This window comes from Eublepharis macularius, chromosome 10 (genome assembly GCF_028583425.1).
Source record: "Eublepharis macularius isolate TG4126 chromosome 10, MPM_Emac_v1.0, whole genome shotgun sequence".
NCBI lineage: Eukaryota > Metazoa > Chordata > Lepidosauria > Squamata > Eublepharidae > Eublepharis > Eublepharis macularius.
In genome coordinates, this window is record NC_072799.1 from 18496804 (window position 1) to 18516884 (window position 20081).

At 47.4% G+C, this 20081-nt stretch overlaps 1 protein-coding gene across 1 annotated transcript in view; it reads left to right on the forward strand.

Annotated features, from left to right (window-relative positions):
- The window catches only part of PTPN13 (protein tyrosine phosphatase non-receptor type 13), a 195898-nt gene that overhangs the window by 73152 nt on the left and 102665 nt on the right, over positions 1–20081 (forward strand). The window contains exons 3-5 of the mRNA XM_054989766.1: positions 4432–4601; positions 7361–7426; positions 17679–17864. Of these exons, the coding sequence (XP_054845741.1) occupies positions 4432–4601; positions 7361–7426; positions 17679–17864 (422 nt within the window). The remainder of the gene's footprint in view (positions 1–4431; positions 4602–7360; positions 7427–17678; positions 17865–20081) is intronic.

Sequence of the window (20081 nt, forward strand, 5' to 3'; positions counted from 1 at the left end):
ATTTAATTTAGATAAAAGTCTTATCCCTGCATTCTTGTTGGATTTCAAAATGACATATTCCTATGTATTTTCTGTGGAGTAGCTTTGTGCCTTTTCTTGTGCACAGAGATAATATATGAAGATGGCAATAACCAACTTGTGGCAAAGTCAGTATCATTTCTGGACAGGAGCAGGTGGGCCCTGCAGTCTTAGTCATGGATAGATCCTGGCCTACTCTACTGCCTGCCTTTCATGTACTCCATGGCCCAGTAGACTGGGGGCAAAGCTGCAGCAAGACATATTGGGCTGCAAATGACAGAATCCCTTTGGTCTTTTTTGTTTGGATTTTAGAAGAAAATCATCAGTTTCACTAGAGGGAGAAGTGGCAGAAAATAATGATGAGGAAAGAGGGTGTTTAATCCTTTCTCTACTCAATGCTTCTCTGTGTGGCCTACTGGCTTTATTAGCACCCAGCGACAGTAAACAGAAAGCTTTTATTGCTGGCATTGCTCCCTCCTGAACTCTGTCAAGCTCCCTTCCCAAGGTGCTACCCATGTATGAGGTTTTTAAAAAAATCAATACTTTGTATAAGGCTGCTTAGGTAGGAAGAGTAAGAGTAGATAGGGAGTAAGAGCCGACTGTAAACTAAATATGAGCAGTCAGTGTGATGTGGTGGCAAAAAAGGCAAACTCAATCTTGGGTTGTATCAAAAGGGCCATTGCATCGAAATCACAGGAGGTCATCGTTCCTCTCTATACTACCTTGGTCAGGCTGCACCTGGAGTTCTATGTGCAGTTCTGGAGGCCTCACTTCAAAAAGGATGTGGACAAAATCGAGAGGATGCAGAAGAGAGCGATGAGAATGATCAGGGGTCTGGAGACTGAACCCTATGAGGAAAGGCTGAGGGCCTTGGGAATGTTTAGTTTGGAGAAAAGGAGATTGAGGGGGGACATGATTGCCCTCTTTAAATATTTGAAAGGCTGTTATTTGGAGGAGGGCAGGGAGCTGTTCCAGTTGGCAGCAGAGGATAGGACCTGAAACAATGGGCTTAAATTACATGCAGAAAGGTACCGGCTGGATATTAGGAAAAACTATTTCACGGTCAGAGTAGTTCAAAAGTGGAATCAGCTGCCTAGGGAGGTGATGAGTTCCCCTTCACTGGCAGTTTTCAAGAAGAGGCTGGATGAATATTTGTCAGGGATGCTTTAGGCTCATCCTGCATTGGGCAGGGGGTTGGACTAGAAGGTCTGTATGGCCCCTTCCTACTCTGTGATTCTGTGAAGAAGAAATGAGTCACTTTCCGTACAACAATGCCTTCACACAGTCATTACAACTGGAGCCCCAAATGAGCTGCGACCATTTTATCCTGAGCCCAATAAATTCATCCTAACCAGTTTCCAGCTGCAAAAAAAAAATAAAAGGTAGCAAAGAGATGGGACAAAATCACAAGGGACTAACAAAATATTAAGGCAACAGACTAATGGTTAAGCATAAAACTTGCATAACTTCACTGAAAAAATACAATAGTTCAAATTACTGTTGTACCAGTTGTTAGCAAAACACATCTTTAATTTTCTAGGCAGGGAGCCATTAAACCCATTTTCTATGGCCTATCAAAACATGAAAAAGAAAAACGCACACAAATGTTTTTTAAAAATATCTGTTTTCCCATTTAAAAAATTGCTAACCATTTTAAAACCTGCAGCACCATGTGGCTGTATAGATGAGAGATCTGCAGTAAAAGCCACAACAGATTATTTTTAGTAGGGTAGCTGCATTAGGATCTAACTATAAATTACAGTGTTTCCAGGTTGGCCCGGGGTCTTGTCAAATTAGATGTGTTCCGGAAGTTCCAAGCTGAAACATAATTGTCAGGTGTATAGACGACCCGACTAGGACTGGGATCATGGCATGCAGGGAAGGGCAAGCTTAAGCCATCCTGCACTGTTTTCCAGACTTGAAATAGCCCTTTTTTCCTTTGGCTGTAGAAGCGGCTGTTTCTACACAATGACAAATGGGCTAATCATCAACTAAATTCCAGTCACAGTGGGTGTCTTGCAGGCTCTCTCTCAGAAGGAAAGGATGTCTTCAGATGGCAAACTGAATGGGCTGAGGGGAAACCCTTGACCTTTTAGCAATATGGTGCGAGGAAAAAATCTCCAGGCCTCATGCTCAGACTGCGCTGAGGGCTAAAAAGAAAATAATGATTTATAGCGACTTCCGAAACGGATATAAATGTTGTCTGAAATCACACTTCCCACCTCGCATCAGACAAATATGAAGGCAGTGGAGGATAAAAAAGGGATAAAAGTCAAAATGTGCTAAAGGGCCAAACTAGATGTTACCATTATTGTGCAGTCGCTAAAAACAGCCAAAAGAAATTTGACTTTCCTCCCTCCTCTCTTCAAAAGTGTAGAATCTATCATGTCTCATGAGGGATGCCAGACCCCTGCCAGGAGTGGGGGATCCCCCGCCCCCCACACCCCACCCCCTCTTACCTGTCCAGCGTGGGGAGTACACCTTCCTTGCGTGCTCCCCTGCGGCACTGCGCACTCCTGTGCACTGGAGCCACCTGGATTGGGCCCGTTTTGGCCCAGATCAGGCCTGGATTGGAGCCGCTGTGGAGCGCAGGAGCCCCTGTGGAGCATGGATGCTCTCCCAGGGGCCGCATGATGACGTCACTTCCCAGAAGTGACGTCATCATGCTTACGGGAGCATGTGTGCACCCCCCACCCTGCTGGGAGGTTGAGGGGGCCTGGCAACCCTATGTCTCATGGTATTATAAGGTTCCATGTTTGCCAGCCATTAGCAAGGGGTCAGTGGTGGTGGAAGGGAAATAAGAATGTCATACCACAAAGACTTTTTGAAAGGGAATAGGGAAAATAAATGGATACTAGTCAGTTGGGCAGGTGCTACAGATGACTAGAATATATCAAGAGTCTACTGGCATACCCCAACAGTGGGCAATATCTTTTTACTCAGAAACAGTGGGTAGCTCCAGCATTGTGAAACACTTCACAGTAGAGTGACCAATGGTTTTGTTATGTTGCTTCCAGAAAGTTTTATATACTTACAGAGTCCGTTTTCTATGGGTAAGAGGGCTTCCTGTCTTAAAATGTCAAACGTAGGCTGAATCATTTCAGTGTTTGCTTTTCTTTATGGCAATATTATTCACAGAGCATGAATGGAGGTTCTTACGTAGAACACAAATGGTTTTCTGTTTGCATATTTCCACAACAACACCAATTAACTTTAGAATTTAGAATGAGCACCCAACAGGCATGGCTCAAATAGGTTTTGAGGGGTGGTGGTGGTGGAGGAAGCATAGTCTGTTCAAGTGACTCCAAACATTGCTATTGCTGCTTGGAGTAATTGCACCGAAAACAACAGAAAAAATATTAGATTGTCAGTGAAAGGCAGCATTGGATCCTACTGTATCATATATATTCCCCAGAGGACACTTAGATCAGGGGACAAACAGCTGTTGGTGGTCCCTAGCCCCAAGGAGGCCCACCTAGCCTCGACTAGAGCCAAGGCTTTTTCCATCCTGGCTCCCACCTGGTGGAACGCCCTGTCTGCTGAAATCAGGACCCGGCAGGACCTACTATCTTTTCACCAGGCCTGCAAGACAGAGTTGTTCCGCCAGGCATATGGCTGAGGCTGGGCCTCTGCCGGCCTGGAAAAAAGGGGTGTATAAATCTTAACCCTCCCTGTGAAGGCTGTCCACCATCCTGTTTTAAATGTATTGTTTTTAATGAACATGAATTTTTAATTGTATTTTTAATATGTTGTTATCCACCCTGAGCCCGCTCGTGGGGAGGGCGGAATACACATTTGAAATAAATAAATAAACAGACAAATAAATAAATAAATGGAATACTAACTACCTTCTCAGTGGTGTGGAATTGGGGGAGGGTGGGAATGTGTAATTTAACTTCACAGCAGCAAAGAAGCTGGATTTTATCTCATTGTTTTGTAGTTTTATAATTCATTTTTATGGCATTATTCGTTGTATAGATTATAATGGCCTTTTAAACATTGTTTTCCGATTCTGCAATCCACATTGAGTCTCGGTGAGAAAGGCAGGATATAAATTAAGTAAGCAAGTAATATAACTTTTGCATCAATAAATATGAACTGCCTTATGCCAAAAGTGACCATTGGTCCATCTAGCTGAATATTGTTTGCTCTGAATGGAAGGAGCTTTGCGAGGTCTCAGGCAGAGAAATATCACTCAGACTTGAGATGCTTTTTTTTGTTTGTCCAGTTTGATATTTCATTTCATTTTAGTTGAATTGAGGGTCAATTAAAGTTTAAAAGGGATTTTAAAATTAGGTTTTTTTCCTGTTGAATACTCTTTGCCCTCTGTTTTCTTTGTTGAACGAATATATGCCATGTCCTTTTGATTTGGCATTTTAACAGCTTCTTGGATTTTCCTCCTCTCAAATACAGCTGACCCTGCAGCGCTGAGCTTCATCATTTCTCCGTGGTCTTTGCTGTTGCTTCCATCTGGAAGTGTATCGTTTACAGATGAAAATGTTTCCAACCAAGATCTGCGAGCATTTACTGCGCCAGAAGTACTCCAAAATCAGCCACTATCCTCTCTCTCGGATGTTGAAAAGGTATAATAACTTTTCCACTGCAGAACTTTCTTAGGAAAATACTCTTTTAAAAAAATTAGATTTTTTTTTTGCAAAGCTGCAGATGGGTGTGTTGTTACCCCGAATTGCTGTACACGTGGAGGCCCTGTGACAAGCAAAGGCGTCCCCTTGCTGGCCCAGAACAAACACATGTATTGTGGGGTATTTAAAACAATATTTCGACATCTTCTGGGCTGGTCTAAATCCAGCCAAGAACTCAGAATAACTGGGGGGAATACGCACTCTTAAAATGAAAAAGATTTTTATTGAGATAACATAAACCAAATTAAACAACAATTACAAGAAATATGAGAGAGCAAGATAGATAGATTGCAGAGCAGCAAACCCAAAACCTTTCCCTAACAGCTACCTGTATATAAGGGAAAACAAAAAGGGGAGGGGAGCATATGACGTCTCCTTTTGAGTGTGGAAATCCTGTAGCGTCCTGATGTGAATATCAGAAGAGTGGGGTGTAGAGACACAGACCAGCTGGTGTCTCAAACCTGTGCCACACAGGGGTAGTACTAGTAACTGGAGAAACTGCTGCGAAGTATTGGGGATTTGTGGGCTATATTAATGGTCCAGATGTTTCATGATTTGGAATTTACTGGTCATAAGGTGAGGCAGTGATGAGTGAACAAAAGACTGGAAGTGACTGATGGCTGTCTCTGGGAAGATGACTGGACTACGTTAATGCTGAGTACCTGCTAGATCCTGCCCTGCATTGAGGCTGTCAGAAGACCTAATTCTGGAGAATCACCAAAGTTTAAAGTGGGGGAAAGGCTAATATTGAAAAAGAGAGTTTTCCTGGTTTGCATAAAAGTTAAAAAGTTTCCTGGAGGAGGTTTGGAGAAACACAGACCTAAGGCTGGGTGAATAGCAAGATTAAGGAGAGGGCAGAAATCTTCCTGTACAGTCACAAGGATAAGGGGAGGAACGAGCTGGGGTTAGTCTGTTGCTCATTGTCTTGGAGACCTGGGTCGTTCATTTGGGTCAAATTATTCAAGGAGGAGGCTCTAAAGTCCTTGGGGAGAATGGCCCTCCAGTTTAATCAGCCTCAGGTGGGCTTTAGGGAGGAGCTGGTCTGCATTCCATTGCTGCTTAATGACTGACCACCTTGTCCTCGGCATGGTTGCTGCTTAATGAGCCACTGCTGTTAGGATAACATCAGCAGGATGCAGACTCCATCTTCTGGCCCTAAGCCCATGTTTGAACCAAAGTGGAGACCCAAAAGTGCTCCCCCTTTAAGGCAATGGTCGAGGGGTTACAGTGTTATCATGCATCCCATCCCATACATGCAACTCATGAATCACGGAAGAAAAACTCCTGTAAAGTTGGTTAGTCTTAGAGGTGCTACTGGACTCTCTACTGTTTTGCTACTACAGACTAACATGGCTAACTCCTCTGGATCTATGACCATGGAAAGCACCCTTACTAACAGTCCTTTCCTACTGATAGCAGAGTAGCAGCCAATATTGATTTTTTTTCCCCCATTCTTCGAGTGTGAATTGATGTGGAGCCACGGAGCGACAGGTGTTCCACATTAATGAACAAATGCAGAATGAAAATGTGTGATCTTGTCTGTGCTCACTCTAACTTTCTCCCAGCTATTACAAACTATTTGGCAGCAGTCTGACCTGCACCAGTCAAACATCTGTCCTCCCTATTCTTGCAAACCTGGGTCACTATTAGGGTGTGGAACCACACCTCCATGCTGCTGTCTGTTCTTGTGCTTTAGGCTGACAACTAAATTCTGTTCAGTTGTGCATGGTTGTTTTGTGTTAACGCAACCATTGATAAAGAAAAACAGAAGAACTGGGAAAGAACAGAATGTCTCAGTATCCCAAGACTTTCCCACTCATTTTTTAGTTACTGCTTAACTTTTTACTCAGAGTTAAGAGTTCTGGTCAAATGAGGAGTTCAAAGCAAAGACAACTTTAAGATAAATATACTCCTCAAAATGCCAAGATGGTTATTTTAATTATAAAGCAAGTCCATCTCTTAATACTTCACAGTTAACTGTGTTGTGTGCCTGCTACCTACTTCTGGTTTTCAGTACTTTTATTTATCTTAAGGCATCAAGAGAACTCCTGAGTGGGAATCTGCTTTTATTTTCTGCTCTTGCTTCTGAAACCTGAGCTTATCCCGCAAAAGTGCTGAAACCAAAACAAATTCCCATTTATAATGACCTCCTAAAACACAATGACAGGGTTGCATTGAGCCTCTGGTTTATGACTTCATCCCTAACCCAAAGAAATGATGTATTCAGTGATAAATTTCTGGCAAAGATGCTGGACAATCAAGAACAGTGCCTTATTGGTCACTCACTAAATTTGAACTTCTTTTTTTAAAGCAGCTGTATTAACTCTGATGTTGCCAGAAATACAATTTCAGCTCGTTTAACAAACAATGAGTTGCAAAATAAGCTTGCTTCTTGTGAAAAGAGTCGGAAACATTTTGATGAACAGCTAAGTGTCAAATGATCAATCCTGTGTGTTCAGTCTGAAGAGATTTGTGAACACTTGCCAATTCCTGCAAATGTTTACATAAGAAATCACTTTCTGAAGCAGCTGTTTCCCATCATCAGGTCCTCAGGAGGCTATAAGTCTTACTGGGATCTTTGCTGTGTGTCCAGCAGGCTTCCATCTTGTATTACTCCCCCACCCACCATCATAAACATAATTCCAGCCAGATGATTCGTTATTCCATCAACTCCACTGATGTCTCTCGTTGCATTGCAGATTCACGTTTATTCTCTTGGGATGACACTTTATTGGGGAGCTGACTATGAAGTTCCACAAAGCCAAGTAAGTAGTAAAGGTTTGTTACAGGCTTATGTTACCATGACAGGGGCCAGAACTGTGTTACTCGTCTCCCTGTGTTGATCACTGCTTCTCTGCTGCAGTGTGGTGTTGGGTGTTAGCCAGATTGTAAAGGAGAAGTGGTGGTTAGAGCAACTCCCTTCCCAAGCAGCTTCTCCACAGGTCGGATTTCAGATATGCCCCCCCCCCCGCCTTCAAAGAGGCAAACATCAGAGGAGATTGCTGTTCAAGAAATAGGAATTGCAAAATGTGCTATACATGCTGAGAGAGACTTTCATACAGGGGTCATTTTGTAGAAAAATAGCTAGAGGAACTCATTAGCATAACTCATTAGCATATGCCACACCCCTTGCCATCACCGAAAGTGTGCTATTAGCATGCCTGATTTGCATATGCCACACCCCCTGACATCACCTATCCTGGCTGTTTTGGATCCAATCCTCGCCATTCAGGGCCAAAATTGAGCCCAAGATGGCCGAAAAGGGGTCCAAAAGGGTCAGATTGGGCCTCTGCTGAGCAGGAGAGTGATCCACCACCTGTCAGAGGCACGATCTGGGCCGTTTTGGCCCCAATCCAGGCCAAAACGGGCCCCAAATGGCTGAGTCGGGTGGGCGGGGCCACCTGTCATGTGACCTCTTTGGGGAACTGCTGGAACTGCGTTCCTGCACATTCCCCCTCAAAATCAGCCCTGTTTTCATAATATTTGAGTAGTCACTATAGGTCAGACCAGTGGTCCATTCTATTTCACACATTGTTCAACCAGATAAACTCAGAAGGCCTTGCGAGGTAGAGACCCCAAAGCCTCCCTCTATTGCACGTCGGTGCTAGTATTCAGAAAGCCCTCATGGCCGGCCTCTGGACATCGAGGCTCTATTTAGTCGTCAAGGGTAATAGCGATTGATGAACTGCCTTGACGAACTGCCATGAAGTTATCTCATCTCCCTTTAAATTCCATTGTTAGATTTACCGCTAACCAACATAATGAAGATGCCAGGAAAGTAGAATCTATGTGGTACCTTTTTATGTGTCGGATGGAGATAAAACAGTATCTAACATCTTCTGTGTTGATTGTAAAGTCAAGAAAATTTAAAGCTTGTCTAACAGATGGACTTTTAAAATTGCAATTATTGTTTTTTTATGCTCTCTCTAGGGTAGCCTTCTATTTTTGTAATGCTTCCCCCCTAAGGCATTTTTATAAATATTTTCTTAACTGTAATTAAAAAAAAATATCTCACAAAAATGGTAATAAAGGCAGCTAGCCTAATGACCATCACTACATCCCTTGGCAGAGATTTCCACAATTACTTACTAAGTTAATAACAGTGCCATCCCAAGAATATTTTACATAGGTTTCTGAGAAGGCCAGTTTAAGATTGCTTTCTAGATATTTCCTTTTGTCTGTTCTGAATCTATTGCCCATCAACTTCATTGAGTGCACATGAGATCTAGTATTATGTGAGAGGGAGGAAAAATGTTTTCTATCTACTCTGTGCACAACATGTTTAACTGTATAAATCTCATTCATGTCCCCCCTTAAATCTGATATCAAAAATTGAAATATTCAGAAACCTGTGGAGGAACGTTTTAATCTTCCAGGATCTAAAGTTCACTGTTCTACTATAAAAATAAAAAAAAATAAAAAGAGAATCCAGTGCAAAAACGCTGAATTAGAATTCATCAAGAGATTCAATACTACTTTCCCCCAGGCCTGAACAAAGATTTGGGTTTCCTAACTAACGAGCAGGGCTTTTTTTCAGCTCAAACACAGTGGAACGGAGTTCCGGCACCTCTTGAAAATGGTCACATGGCTGGTGGCCCCGCCCCCTGATCTGGCACGGAGGGCAATCTAAACTCCCTTCTGTCTGGAGATCAAGGGGTGGGGCCACTCGCCATGTGACCATTTTCACCAAAGGCGATTTAAACTTTAAAAAAACTCCCCCCTTGTTCCAGCTGACCCAGTGATGTCATTGTGCGGTCCTGAGTTCCACCGCCTCTTTTCTCAGAAAAAAAGCCCTGCTAACAGGTATTAATAACTCAGTGTTACCCACCTTTTTATAGCTTCTGTTTGTCACATTTTAGACTGCACCTTCCTTGGTTAGATTTTATTGTTTATTTTACTCTGCCCATCGTGTACAAGCAACCCACTCTGTACGGATTGATTTCTCTCTCTCTGATTGGTTGTTGTTTCAAAATGGCCTCTCTTTGTAACATCTCCCCACACCTTCCTATTGTATAGATAATTGCTGTGCCTATATCTACTGCAGTGAGTTCTGACGTCCGAAAGCTTATATTGGAATAAATGGTGTAGGTACTTAAGGAGCCAGCAGACTTCTGCTTTATTTTTTTAAACTACAACCCCCTCCCCCTTGCTGTCTCTTGTAGGTAGGCATTTCAACTCCCTTGAGCCTTTTGGTCGCCCTTTTTTGCACCTTTTCCCATGCTACAATATCCATTTTGAGATACGGTGGCCTGAAATATACACCCTACCTTTTAATGTAGTATATAGTGATACTTGGTGCCAAGTGAGTATATAAAGGGAGGAGTGGTAGGGCTACAAGATGAAAATCAACAGTACTGGAAAGACTGGGTTCTATCTTATTTTTCTTCTGGCTTTTCGTTTATGCCGCTGCTGATGAGCAGACAGAATTTAAATTTTTTAAAAAATAATTTAACTGCTAAAAAAAAGTGAACTGTGCACGACAGGGCTTGTCATCAGAAGATAACCACCCACTATGAAAACTGATGATAAACTACAGAAACTGAAATCTAAATGCCTATGGGAACTGGGAAATAATAGTGCCATTGAAGATGCGCACCCTGGAGTATGTGTGTTTTTCAATCAGAGCATACAACATGATTGACTAGTAATACGGGGGGTGGGGGAGTTCCCAGCCACTTGGGTGTTGTCAGATATTTGCAAGACTAGGCTGGCTCTGACGTCCAGTCAGTTTGTTTCTTTAGTCCTGATGCTTACTAGTAGTATGGTTGTTGTGGGTTTTCCGGGCTGTATTGCCGTGGTCGTGCCAAGACCACGGCAATACAGCCCGGAAAACCCACAACAACCATCGTTCTCCAGCCGTGAAAGCCTTCGACAATACATCTTACTAGTAGTGTTTCTCACTGTGGAGCACACATCCTAACAGGACTAGTTCACATGGACGTGTCCATTAATCGTTGACTGTCATGATTACACATATATCCATCACAGATGAATTGCTAGAGTTGAAACTTCTGGACCACTCTTGAGTCTGTGGATAAAACTAGATGTGATAATGTGTCCACCATGGGGACGCTGCCACCTTTTTGAAGCCTAAAATTTAAACATGCCACAAGAGCCTGCAGTGCGGCAGGCAAGGTTCTCTTGTCCCCCTTGCACCTTTTCAAGGGCCGCAGTGATCACGGGGGAGGGTGTGGCTGTTTCAGTGCTTGAAAATGGGTGAGGAGGGGGGAAATGTGCACCTGATACTCCACATGGAGCAGCAGAAATGGGGAAATGTCTCCCCTCTGCACTGTTTTTGCATAGGGAAAAAAGCTTCGGGGAAAGGCAGGAGCTCTCCTTTCCAAGCCCATTTGTGCTCACCTTTTTTATAGCAGCCATTCCCCAGAGCTGCTGTGTGACTGCATGGAGCACGGGCTGGCTCCGTAGCAAACTCGTAAAAGAAGTAACGTCTAGTTTGGCTGATTGTGGAGTGGAACTCTCCACCTTCTCCAGTGCAGGCTCCTGACCCACATGGCTCTTAGCTCGCAAACCCAGGAATGGAGAATGTGGGGAAGATTTTCATCGTCTTCGTCCTTCTGTGCAGCCCCACATTGGGACTGCGCAGGCGCAGGCCAGCCGCGGAAAAGATTTTTCTAGCTCTAAGAGATGTGAGGGGGACGTTCGGATCCACCGCGCATGCGCGCCGGTGTTCCCGCCAATTTTGAATGCATATATATCCGAACGTCCCCGGCATTCCCTCAGTTCCTTTTTCGCCGCCGTCGAAAAGGTTCTATTGTCTAGCGTTCGTTTCAAGCGTCTCTTCGGAGTTTTGGATCGTTTCTTCTGCTGGTCGGTATTTTCCCCTTGTCATCTGCCGGGAGATACCGTTCATTATGTCGCAGACATCTTTGTTTAAAAAGTGTCATAAATGCGGCACTAAGATGACCCATTCGGACGGCCATGAGCTCTGCCTCATCTGCCTGGGCGAGGGGCATGTTGTCGAGCGCTGCTCCATTTGTATGTCCTTCACTCCGAAGGCAAGGAGTGATCGGAAGGCCAGGCTCCGTGCCTTCTTGTGGGATGCCAACCTTCTCCCCCCCAAGCCGTCAGGCTCTTCGGGAGATAGGCCGCGCTCCGCCGCTCCGTCACCGGCGCCGTCTCGTAAGTCGCCAGAGCCGCTCCCCTCGGAACCGACGGGGCAACCCGTTCCGGAGGCCCGACCTGATTCCGGTTCCGAGGATCGTCCTTCGAGCCGGAAGGCCAAGAAGCGTTCCGCTCCCAAGCCGAAGTCCTCCTCCGAGCCTTCGGTTCCGGAGGCTGTTTCGGAACCCCCGTCCAAGAAGGCCAAGGCGAAGTCGAGGGCCAAGGACCGTGCGTTGTCCCCAGCTCCGACTGTGCTACCTGGTTCTCCGACCGAACCAGTCCTGATACCCGACGATGTGGTGAGTCTCCACACCCCGTCGCCTCCTTGCACGCCTCCTCCGTCGGTTCCCGAGGAATTTGTGCCGTTTCCGCCTTTCCCGGATCCGTTCCAATCTTTTGAGCGCTCCCTGCCGTCCGCCCCGGCGCCTTCAGAGGCCTCCGTTCCACTGCCGTCTACCTCGTCGGTTCCGATGCCTCTTCGCTGGCCTGCCCCGGTGCCTGCTCCTCTGCCCCCTTGCCAGCCGGTCGCGGGGGTTGGGAACATGACCTCCTGGCAGGATTTTGTGGCGTGGTTCCAGCAGTCGCTGCCCTTCCTGCAACATCCGTCGGTTCCGATGGTCTCCGTTCCGGCTCAGCCAGTCGGGCTCCCAGCACCCGCTCCTCCACCTCCGGGCTTACCTCTGCGACCGCCGGTTCCTGCAACTTATCCGTCGGCCCCGACCGCTCACCGGTCTTCGGTTCCGACGCAAACCTCGCCGGAGTTTTCGGATTCCGAGGATGATGAAGGTCTGGCGTCACCGTCGGAGTGCTCTTCAGACGCGGCCTCGGATCCTTCCCCGGATGACACCGTGGGTGGGCCCCGCTCATCGTCCCCGAATGACGATTACAGGCTATTCTCCGAACAAATGGTGCGGATGGCCGCCGCGCTGGAGATAGACGTCTCCTCCACGACCTCCAAGCCCAAGAGTAAGCTGCTGGAGGCGCTGTATTCCGGGTCCCCCGCGTCGGTGGCGTTTCCCCCTGTGGAGGATTTTGTTGATAACGCTCTCGCGCTCTGGCAGGCGCCGGCGTCCCTGTCCGCGACGGCAAAGAAGGTGGAACGGTACTACCGTTTAAAGCAAGATGATTGCCCGTACCTCTTCAATCACCCGAAACCCTCGTCGATCGTGGCTGAGGAGGGTCAGGCTCGGTTCCGTTCCGGTTCCTCGTCGGCCCCGGCGGACCGGGAAGGCAGGAAGCTGGATGGCGTGGGCAGGAAACTCTACTCATCCGCGTCTCTGGGATTCCGTATTGCCAACTTCCAGGCCATAATGGGATCCTATAATCTATTCCTGTGGAAGAGGCTGTCTTCTTACCTCTCCGACCTCCCGGAGGATCGCCGCCACCTGGTTAAGGCCCTCCAAGCCGAGGCCGTGAAGCTGTCAAAACAGCAAATGACAGCTGGCAAGGACGCCGCCGACTCTGCAGCGCGAGCGATGGCAACTTCGGTGGTCCTGCGTCGGCACGCCTGGCTCCGGTCCACGGCCCTGCCTCCAGAGAAGAAGGCGAAGGTGGAGGACTTCCCGTTCGAGGGGCCCCAGCTCTTCTCGGAGAAGACGGATGAGTCCCTCTCCCTGATGAAGAAGAATCAGCAGACGGCCAAGTCCCTCGGGGTCGCCCCCTCAGCCCAGTCGTCGGGTCCGAGGTATCGCTATGGTCGGTTCCGATCCTACCAGACCCCTTACCAGCCTTACCAGCAGCGTCAAGGGCGCTTCTTCTCGGGCCAGTCCTACGGTCACCGATCCTACTCTGCCCAGCAGCGTCACCCTTCCAGGCGCTCCGGCCGGTCCAAGGGCAGGCAACAGCCCTCTTCGCCCAAGCCTTCGACCTCGGCGCAGAAGCCCTCGGTCTTCTGACTGCGCCTGAACGCTCCCCCGTTGGCCTCCGAGGGTGCTTCCTCTGCTGCCCAGTTTCTGGACAGGCTTCGACCTTTTTTGCCCTGTTGGCAACGTGTTACTTCTGACGCTTGGGTCCTGTCCATTGTGGCCCATGGTTACAAGTTAATGTTTACGGATGCACCCCCTCTCTCTCTCCCTCCCCGTTGTTCTCCATGTTGTGATGTTGTGTTACACAATAATGTTATGGAGTTGGTTACCAAAGGTGCTGTCCGGGTGGTCAATGTCTCTACTTCCCCCTGGGGATTTTATTCCAGATACTTCCTTGTGGATAAGAAGGGTGGAGGTTCCCGGCCCATCTTAGACCTTCGAGGTCTCAATGGTTATTTGAAGGCTGAGAAGTTTCGCATGCTGACCCTGGCGCGAGTCATGGAACTCCTGGAAGTGGGCGTCTGGCTGGCCATTCTAGACCTGAAGGATGCCTACTTCCACATTTCTATATTTGAGGGCCACAGGAAATACCTGCGGTTTGTGTATGGGAATTCTGTGTATGAATATACAGTGTTGCCCTTCGGGCTAGCCTCTGCACCCAGAGTCTTCACAAAGTGCATGGCCACCGTAGTGGCATACCTGCGGTCCCAGGGTTGCTTTATCTACCCGTACTTGGATGACTGGCTCCTGGTGGGACCCTCGCCTGACTCTCTCCAGGCCCATATTGCCCTCACTTTGTCCGTGCTGGCTAGGCTGGGCTTGGTGGTTAATGGGGATAAGTCTATCCTGACCCCAGGCATGGCCATTAGGTTTATTGGGGTCCATTTCAATTCCCTGCTGGGTAGAGCCTACCTGCCCCCTGACCGGTTGGCCAGGCTTTCCGCTTTGGCCCGGCATTTTATGCATTGCCGGTATCAGACTGCCCTTTTGGTTCAGACTCTGTTGGGCCTTATGGCCTCCACCACAGGGGTGGTTTTCTTTGCGCGCCTGCGTATGAGGCCTCTGCAAAACTGGTTTGTCCGGAGGTACAACCCCCTCACCATGGGTCAGCACCAGAGGTTTTCCATCCCCAGGGTGGTGCTGCGCTCTCTGGCCTGGTGGACTGTCCCTGGGAACCTGTCTGAAGGTTGTCCTTTCGGCCCCTTCCTAGCCGAGGTCACGGTTTATACCGATGCCTCCAACTTGGGATGGGGGGGGCGCTGTGGACAGCTTTCGGCTCAGGGCATCTGGTCCCCATCTGAGGCATCCATGCATATCAACCTTCTTGAGCTTAGGGCGATCCGTTACTCCCTCGCTTCTTTTGCAGATGCCATTCGGAACAGGAGGGTTCAGGTCCTGTCGGACAATACCACGGCCTGCTACTACCTCAACAAGCAGGGAGGGACGGTCTCGCTCAAGCTCTGCAAGGAGGCAACAACTCTATGGAATTGGGCCATGGTCAACAACGTCCTTCCCAGAGCCGTGCACATTGCCGGGGATCTCAACACCTCGGCGGATGCGCTGAGCAGGGTGTTTCTGCCTCAGCACGAGTGGTCCCTAAACAGGGTTTACCTCGACCAGGTTTTCCGCACATGGGGCACGCCGTTGGTCGACCTCTTCGCCACTGCCCGCAACAAACAGGCCCCGCTGTTCTGCTCCCGGGCCGGCATTGGCCGCCACTCCCTAGGGGATGCCTTCCAAATACCTTGGTCCCCAGGGCTCTTTTATGCCTTCCCGCCCTTTCCGCTCCTGTACAAGGTTCTTTCCAGGGTCAGGGCCTACCGAACCCGCTGTATCCTCGTTGCCCCTCGGTGGCCTCGCCAGGATTGGTTCCCCCTTTTGCTCTCCCTGTCCCAGGGGCGATGCCTCCCCCTGCCTCACGCCCCGGACCTCTTAACCAGGGACGGGGTGTGGCATCACGATGTGGCTGTACTGAATCTGGCTGCCTGGCTTCTGGGCAACCGGGAATGAACCTCTCTTCTGGGGTGCTTGGGGTGATCTTGAATGCCCGGAAACCGTCCACCAGGTTGTCCTACCAGAGGAAGTGGTCACGTTTTTCCCGGTGGTTGGCCCCAAAGGGGGTTTCTCCCTTTAGTTGCCCGCTCCCTGTCATCCTGGACTACCTCCTGGATCTCTGCTCCCAGGGCCTTGCGTTTTCCAGTATTAAGGTCCACATGGCTGCAATCTCTGCCTTCCATGAGCAGATTGATGGGAAGACAGTTTTTACTCACTGGCTTTCCAAGCAGTTCCTGAAGGGCCTGTTCAAGACCTTCCCTCCTAGGGCCCATCCCATTCCACAATGGAGTCTCTCCCTGGTTCTCTCCCAGCTGATGCTCCAGCCCTTTGAGCCTCTATCTTCTTGTCCCCTGCCTTTGCTCACTCAGAAGGTGGCTTTCCTGGTGGCAATCACGTCCTCTAGGCGTGTTGGGGAGCTGTCTGCCCTGCGGTGTGACCCTCCCTTCCTGCAGTTTTTCCCTGGTACTGTCATGCTCCACACTAGCATGGAGTTTCTGCCCAAGGTAGTCTCAAGGTTTCACCTACAGCAAAAGGTGTTCCTCCCTTCCTTTTTTCCAACACCTTCATCCCCAGGGGAACGAGCACTACACACATTGGATGTAAAGCGTGCTTTATTGTTTTATTTACACCGCACCAAATGTTTCAGGAAGTCTCCTGCCCTGTTTGTGTGTTACTCTGGCCCTCGCAAGGGCTCACCTGCTTCTGCCCAGTCCATCTCTCGCTGGATTGTGTCTACGATTAAACTTTGCTATCAGCATGCTGGAGTCCAGTGTCCCTTGTTGGTTACCGCTCATTCCACTCGAGCGCAAGCTGCTTCTGCTGCCTTCCTACGAGGAGTGCCGCTCCGGGACGTCTGCCAAGCTGCGACATGGTCCACTGCAGACACTTTCATCAAGCACTATTCTGTGGATGTGCATGCACGACGTGACTCGGCTGTGGGCACAGCTGTCCTGCAGTCCTTGTTCAAGTAGACACTCACACCCGCCCCCATTGGTGAGATGCTAGTTACTCTCCCAATGTGGGGCTGCACAGAAGGACGAAGACGATAAACAGGGTTTCTCACCTGTAACTGTTGATCGTCGAGTCTCTTCTGTGCAGACACACATTCCCTCCCGCCTGCCCCGCTGTGAGTGCTTGGTTTCTTCCATTGTTTCTCCGGCGGCTCAGGTGAACTGAGGGAATGCCGGGGACGTTCGGATATATATGCATTCAAAATTGGCGGGAACACCGGCGCGCATGCGCGGTGGATCCGAACGTCCCCCTCACATCTCTTAGAGCTAGAAAAATCTTTTCCGCGGCTGGCCTGCGCCTGCGCAGTCCCAATGTGTGTCTGCACAGAAGAGACTCGACGATCAACAGTTACAGGTGAGAAACCCTGTTTTTACCCCACCTATTTTCTGATAACCTGTTGGTGGTGGAGAGGTGGGGAGACCTATCAAGTCATAGCTGATTTATAGAGACCCCTACTGGGATTTTCAAGGCAAGAGATTAACAGAGGTGGTTTGCCATTGCCTGCCTCCACAACCGTAGTCTTCTTTGGAGGTCTCCTGTCCAATTACTAACCAAGGCCAACCCCGCTTAGCTTCTGGGATCTGACGAGATTGGGCTTGCCTGGGCTATCCAGGTTAGGGCAGATAGCCTGTAACAATGCTTAAAATGTAAGCAACTACTGACAGTATCTGTTAATATGGTTGATTCTCTTGTGGATTTTCTCGATTCAATGTATTTTTCTTTTTTTATTGTAAGTGAGAATTATTTTGGTATGCCCTCTTGAGCAACGTTATTTGGAAAGGCAATAAATAAATGCTACAAATGTATGTCTAGAAAGGGTGATGGTTTTAGACCCAGAAACAAAAAAAAAATGATTTAATCCTCTTCTGAACGAAGATTTCTCATGTCAGTTGTCTTATTGCCAACCATTAGTTAATTTCTTTGGGTGTATGAGAAGACACTCTTAAGCTGCTTGTGTTGTTATTTATTTAGAGTGGTAAAAATATTAATTGGATCTTTCTGCACTTTTCTTTTCAAAAATTAGCCTATCAAACTTGGAGATCATTTAAACAGCATACTGCTCGGCATGTGTGAAGAAGTTGTTTATGCCCGCTTGTCTGTCCGAACCATGCTGGATGCTTGCAGTGCTCACATACGGAATAGTAACTGCGCACCTTCCTTCTCATATGTGAAACAGCTGGTGAAACTGGTTCTGGGAAGTTTATCTGGGGTAAGTGTTTCAAAGCAAGTTGAGCAATCATTCAAATTGGCCATGCTGTTAGGAAGCCACGGATGAATCGTGTTATCTTCTCTGCCTTCCCTAAGGAAGCATTTCTGAAAGTGGAGAGGAAAAAAAAATGAAATGTCTCTTCTGCCACCTAAAAGGCTATTTCACTCAGAGGATATGTGGAATATTTTCATGGTCACTTGGACTATGGCCTTTTATGCTTAGTTATCATTATTGTGGGCCTTTTGCACGAGCTGAAAGAGGATCACATCAAGCTTATGTGTTGGATTCAGTTCTTCTGCAAATGGATTGAATCTGTAAAAAGGATTTTTACCCTTATTCCACTGCAGTCCCTTGTGACCCCTGAAAAATCAGTCTAGAGGGACATCATGGGAGGTGATGGGAATTGGCAAGAAATCACACACAACACCCTCTCTTGTGTGAGCTTTTGTGGCACTAATTCTACTTGGATAAGAGCTTGCAGGGATGGGGCGTCTGCTGATTTCTCCTTCTTGCTGCAGCCTCCTGTGCTGCATCAAATGATGACCCTGAAAGCTCTTTCCTTACAGAAGCACTGGATCTAACCCATTGCATGGGTTTTCCCATTCATTATTCCAGAGCAGATTAAATATATGTTTCCGTAGCGAACTTACTGTCTCCCAGGATATGTGATTGGTTAGACCAGTGATTCCCAATGGCCATATGTGCCTCTTTGACATGCCTCCTGTTGCTCTTCTGAGCACTATTCCCCGATGTCACACCTGGCCTATGTTCCAGGAAAGTGGGCAAGGCGCTTGCTTGGTGAGGCTTGTGATTGGACGTTGGTACCCACCTTGAAACAGCCACCACTAGCGGAACAAGTAAGCTGTAAGCCTCTCTAAGGTGCCACCTCATGCCAGGGATGGAAGTAAATGTGGTTCTTTCAGTTGATGGTTATTGTGAACATGACTTCCTGCAAGCAGTGTAGTGAGTATGAGTGGGTTATCTGTTATATGCAAAATGCAGTTTTCCTAACTCCATTTGTTATTCAATTTTCTTATGGGGGGACCTAGCAAGGGGAGTGGGCTTCCTTAGTGCCCTTATATGTCAGCAGAAGACAGAGCTTTTAGAGTGCAGGCTTGGCCATTTCTTTTGCCAAAGACCCTGGACAGCCACCACTAGTCAAAGTAACCAATGCTGAAATAGACGGTTGGATAGATCAATGGTCTGATTTGTTAGAAGGCAACCTCATACTTTTCATTTATATTCTGGACTGATCAGACAATGCATTTTTTCCTCCATGCCAGTAGATGCATGGTGGAGAGTGTCGTCATAGTTGGCTTATGGCAATCCCTGGTGGGGTTTTCATGGCAAGAGGCTAACAGAGGTGCTTTGCCATTGCCTGGCTCTGCAACCTTGGTCTTCATTGGCGGTCTCCCAGCCGATTACTAACCAAGGCTGATCTTGCCTAGCTTCCAAGATCTAACAAGATTGAGCTCACCTGGGCAATCCAAGTCATGGCATACCAGTAGAGAGGCTTTGGTTATTTACTAGTTCTGTAGAAGTAGAGAAAAGTGTTTAGACTAGGGTATTGGGTACAGAATTCTGTTTCCAAGTTTTCTCTTTTTTCCCCAACTATCACGACAAGAATGTTCACTACAGCATATCAAAGAGCTCAAGTCTAAGATCTTGTCTTATTTTTATCATTCTAAAACATAAAAAAAATGGCCCAGCATTCTACCAATTTATCCGTAAAGTGAGATTTGCATAATATGTAAGCTTTGTTGATAAGGCAGTGCCACTCCGTATTCAGTTGAAGCAGTTGTTCATAGATCAGGTTTCTTCCGGTGTGCAGGCAGGAGTCATTTTGGCAGCCATTAAAAGATTTAACACCGTTTCCATTATCTCACATCACTAGGAAGATATGCTAGAATGTGGGTGGCCAATGTCTGCAAGTGATTGGGCGTGTTGCTCCAGTTCCCTTCATAATGTCCTTGCGCCTCCTCATAACTACCCAAACCAAAATAAGCTATGCAAAATAGTTAACCCTGTAAAACTAATTAGGCAAGTTGTGCACGTTTGCGTAATATATACAGTTTCCTGGATTCAGCTTTACTTGGTGAAGATTTCCTTTCAGTGCTAAAATTTTGATCCCACTGCACAGCTCAGTCATGTCACGCTGTCTTCCCACCAGCAAATCTGTTTTGTGAATAAATGGATTGTGGCATTTTGCGCAAAGCA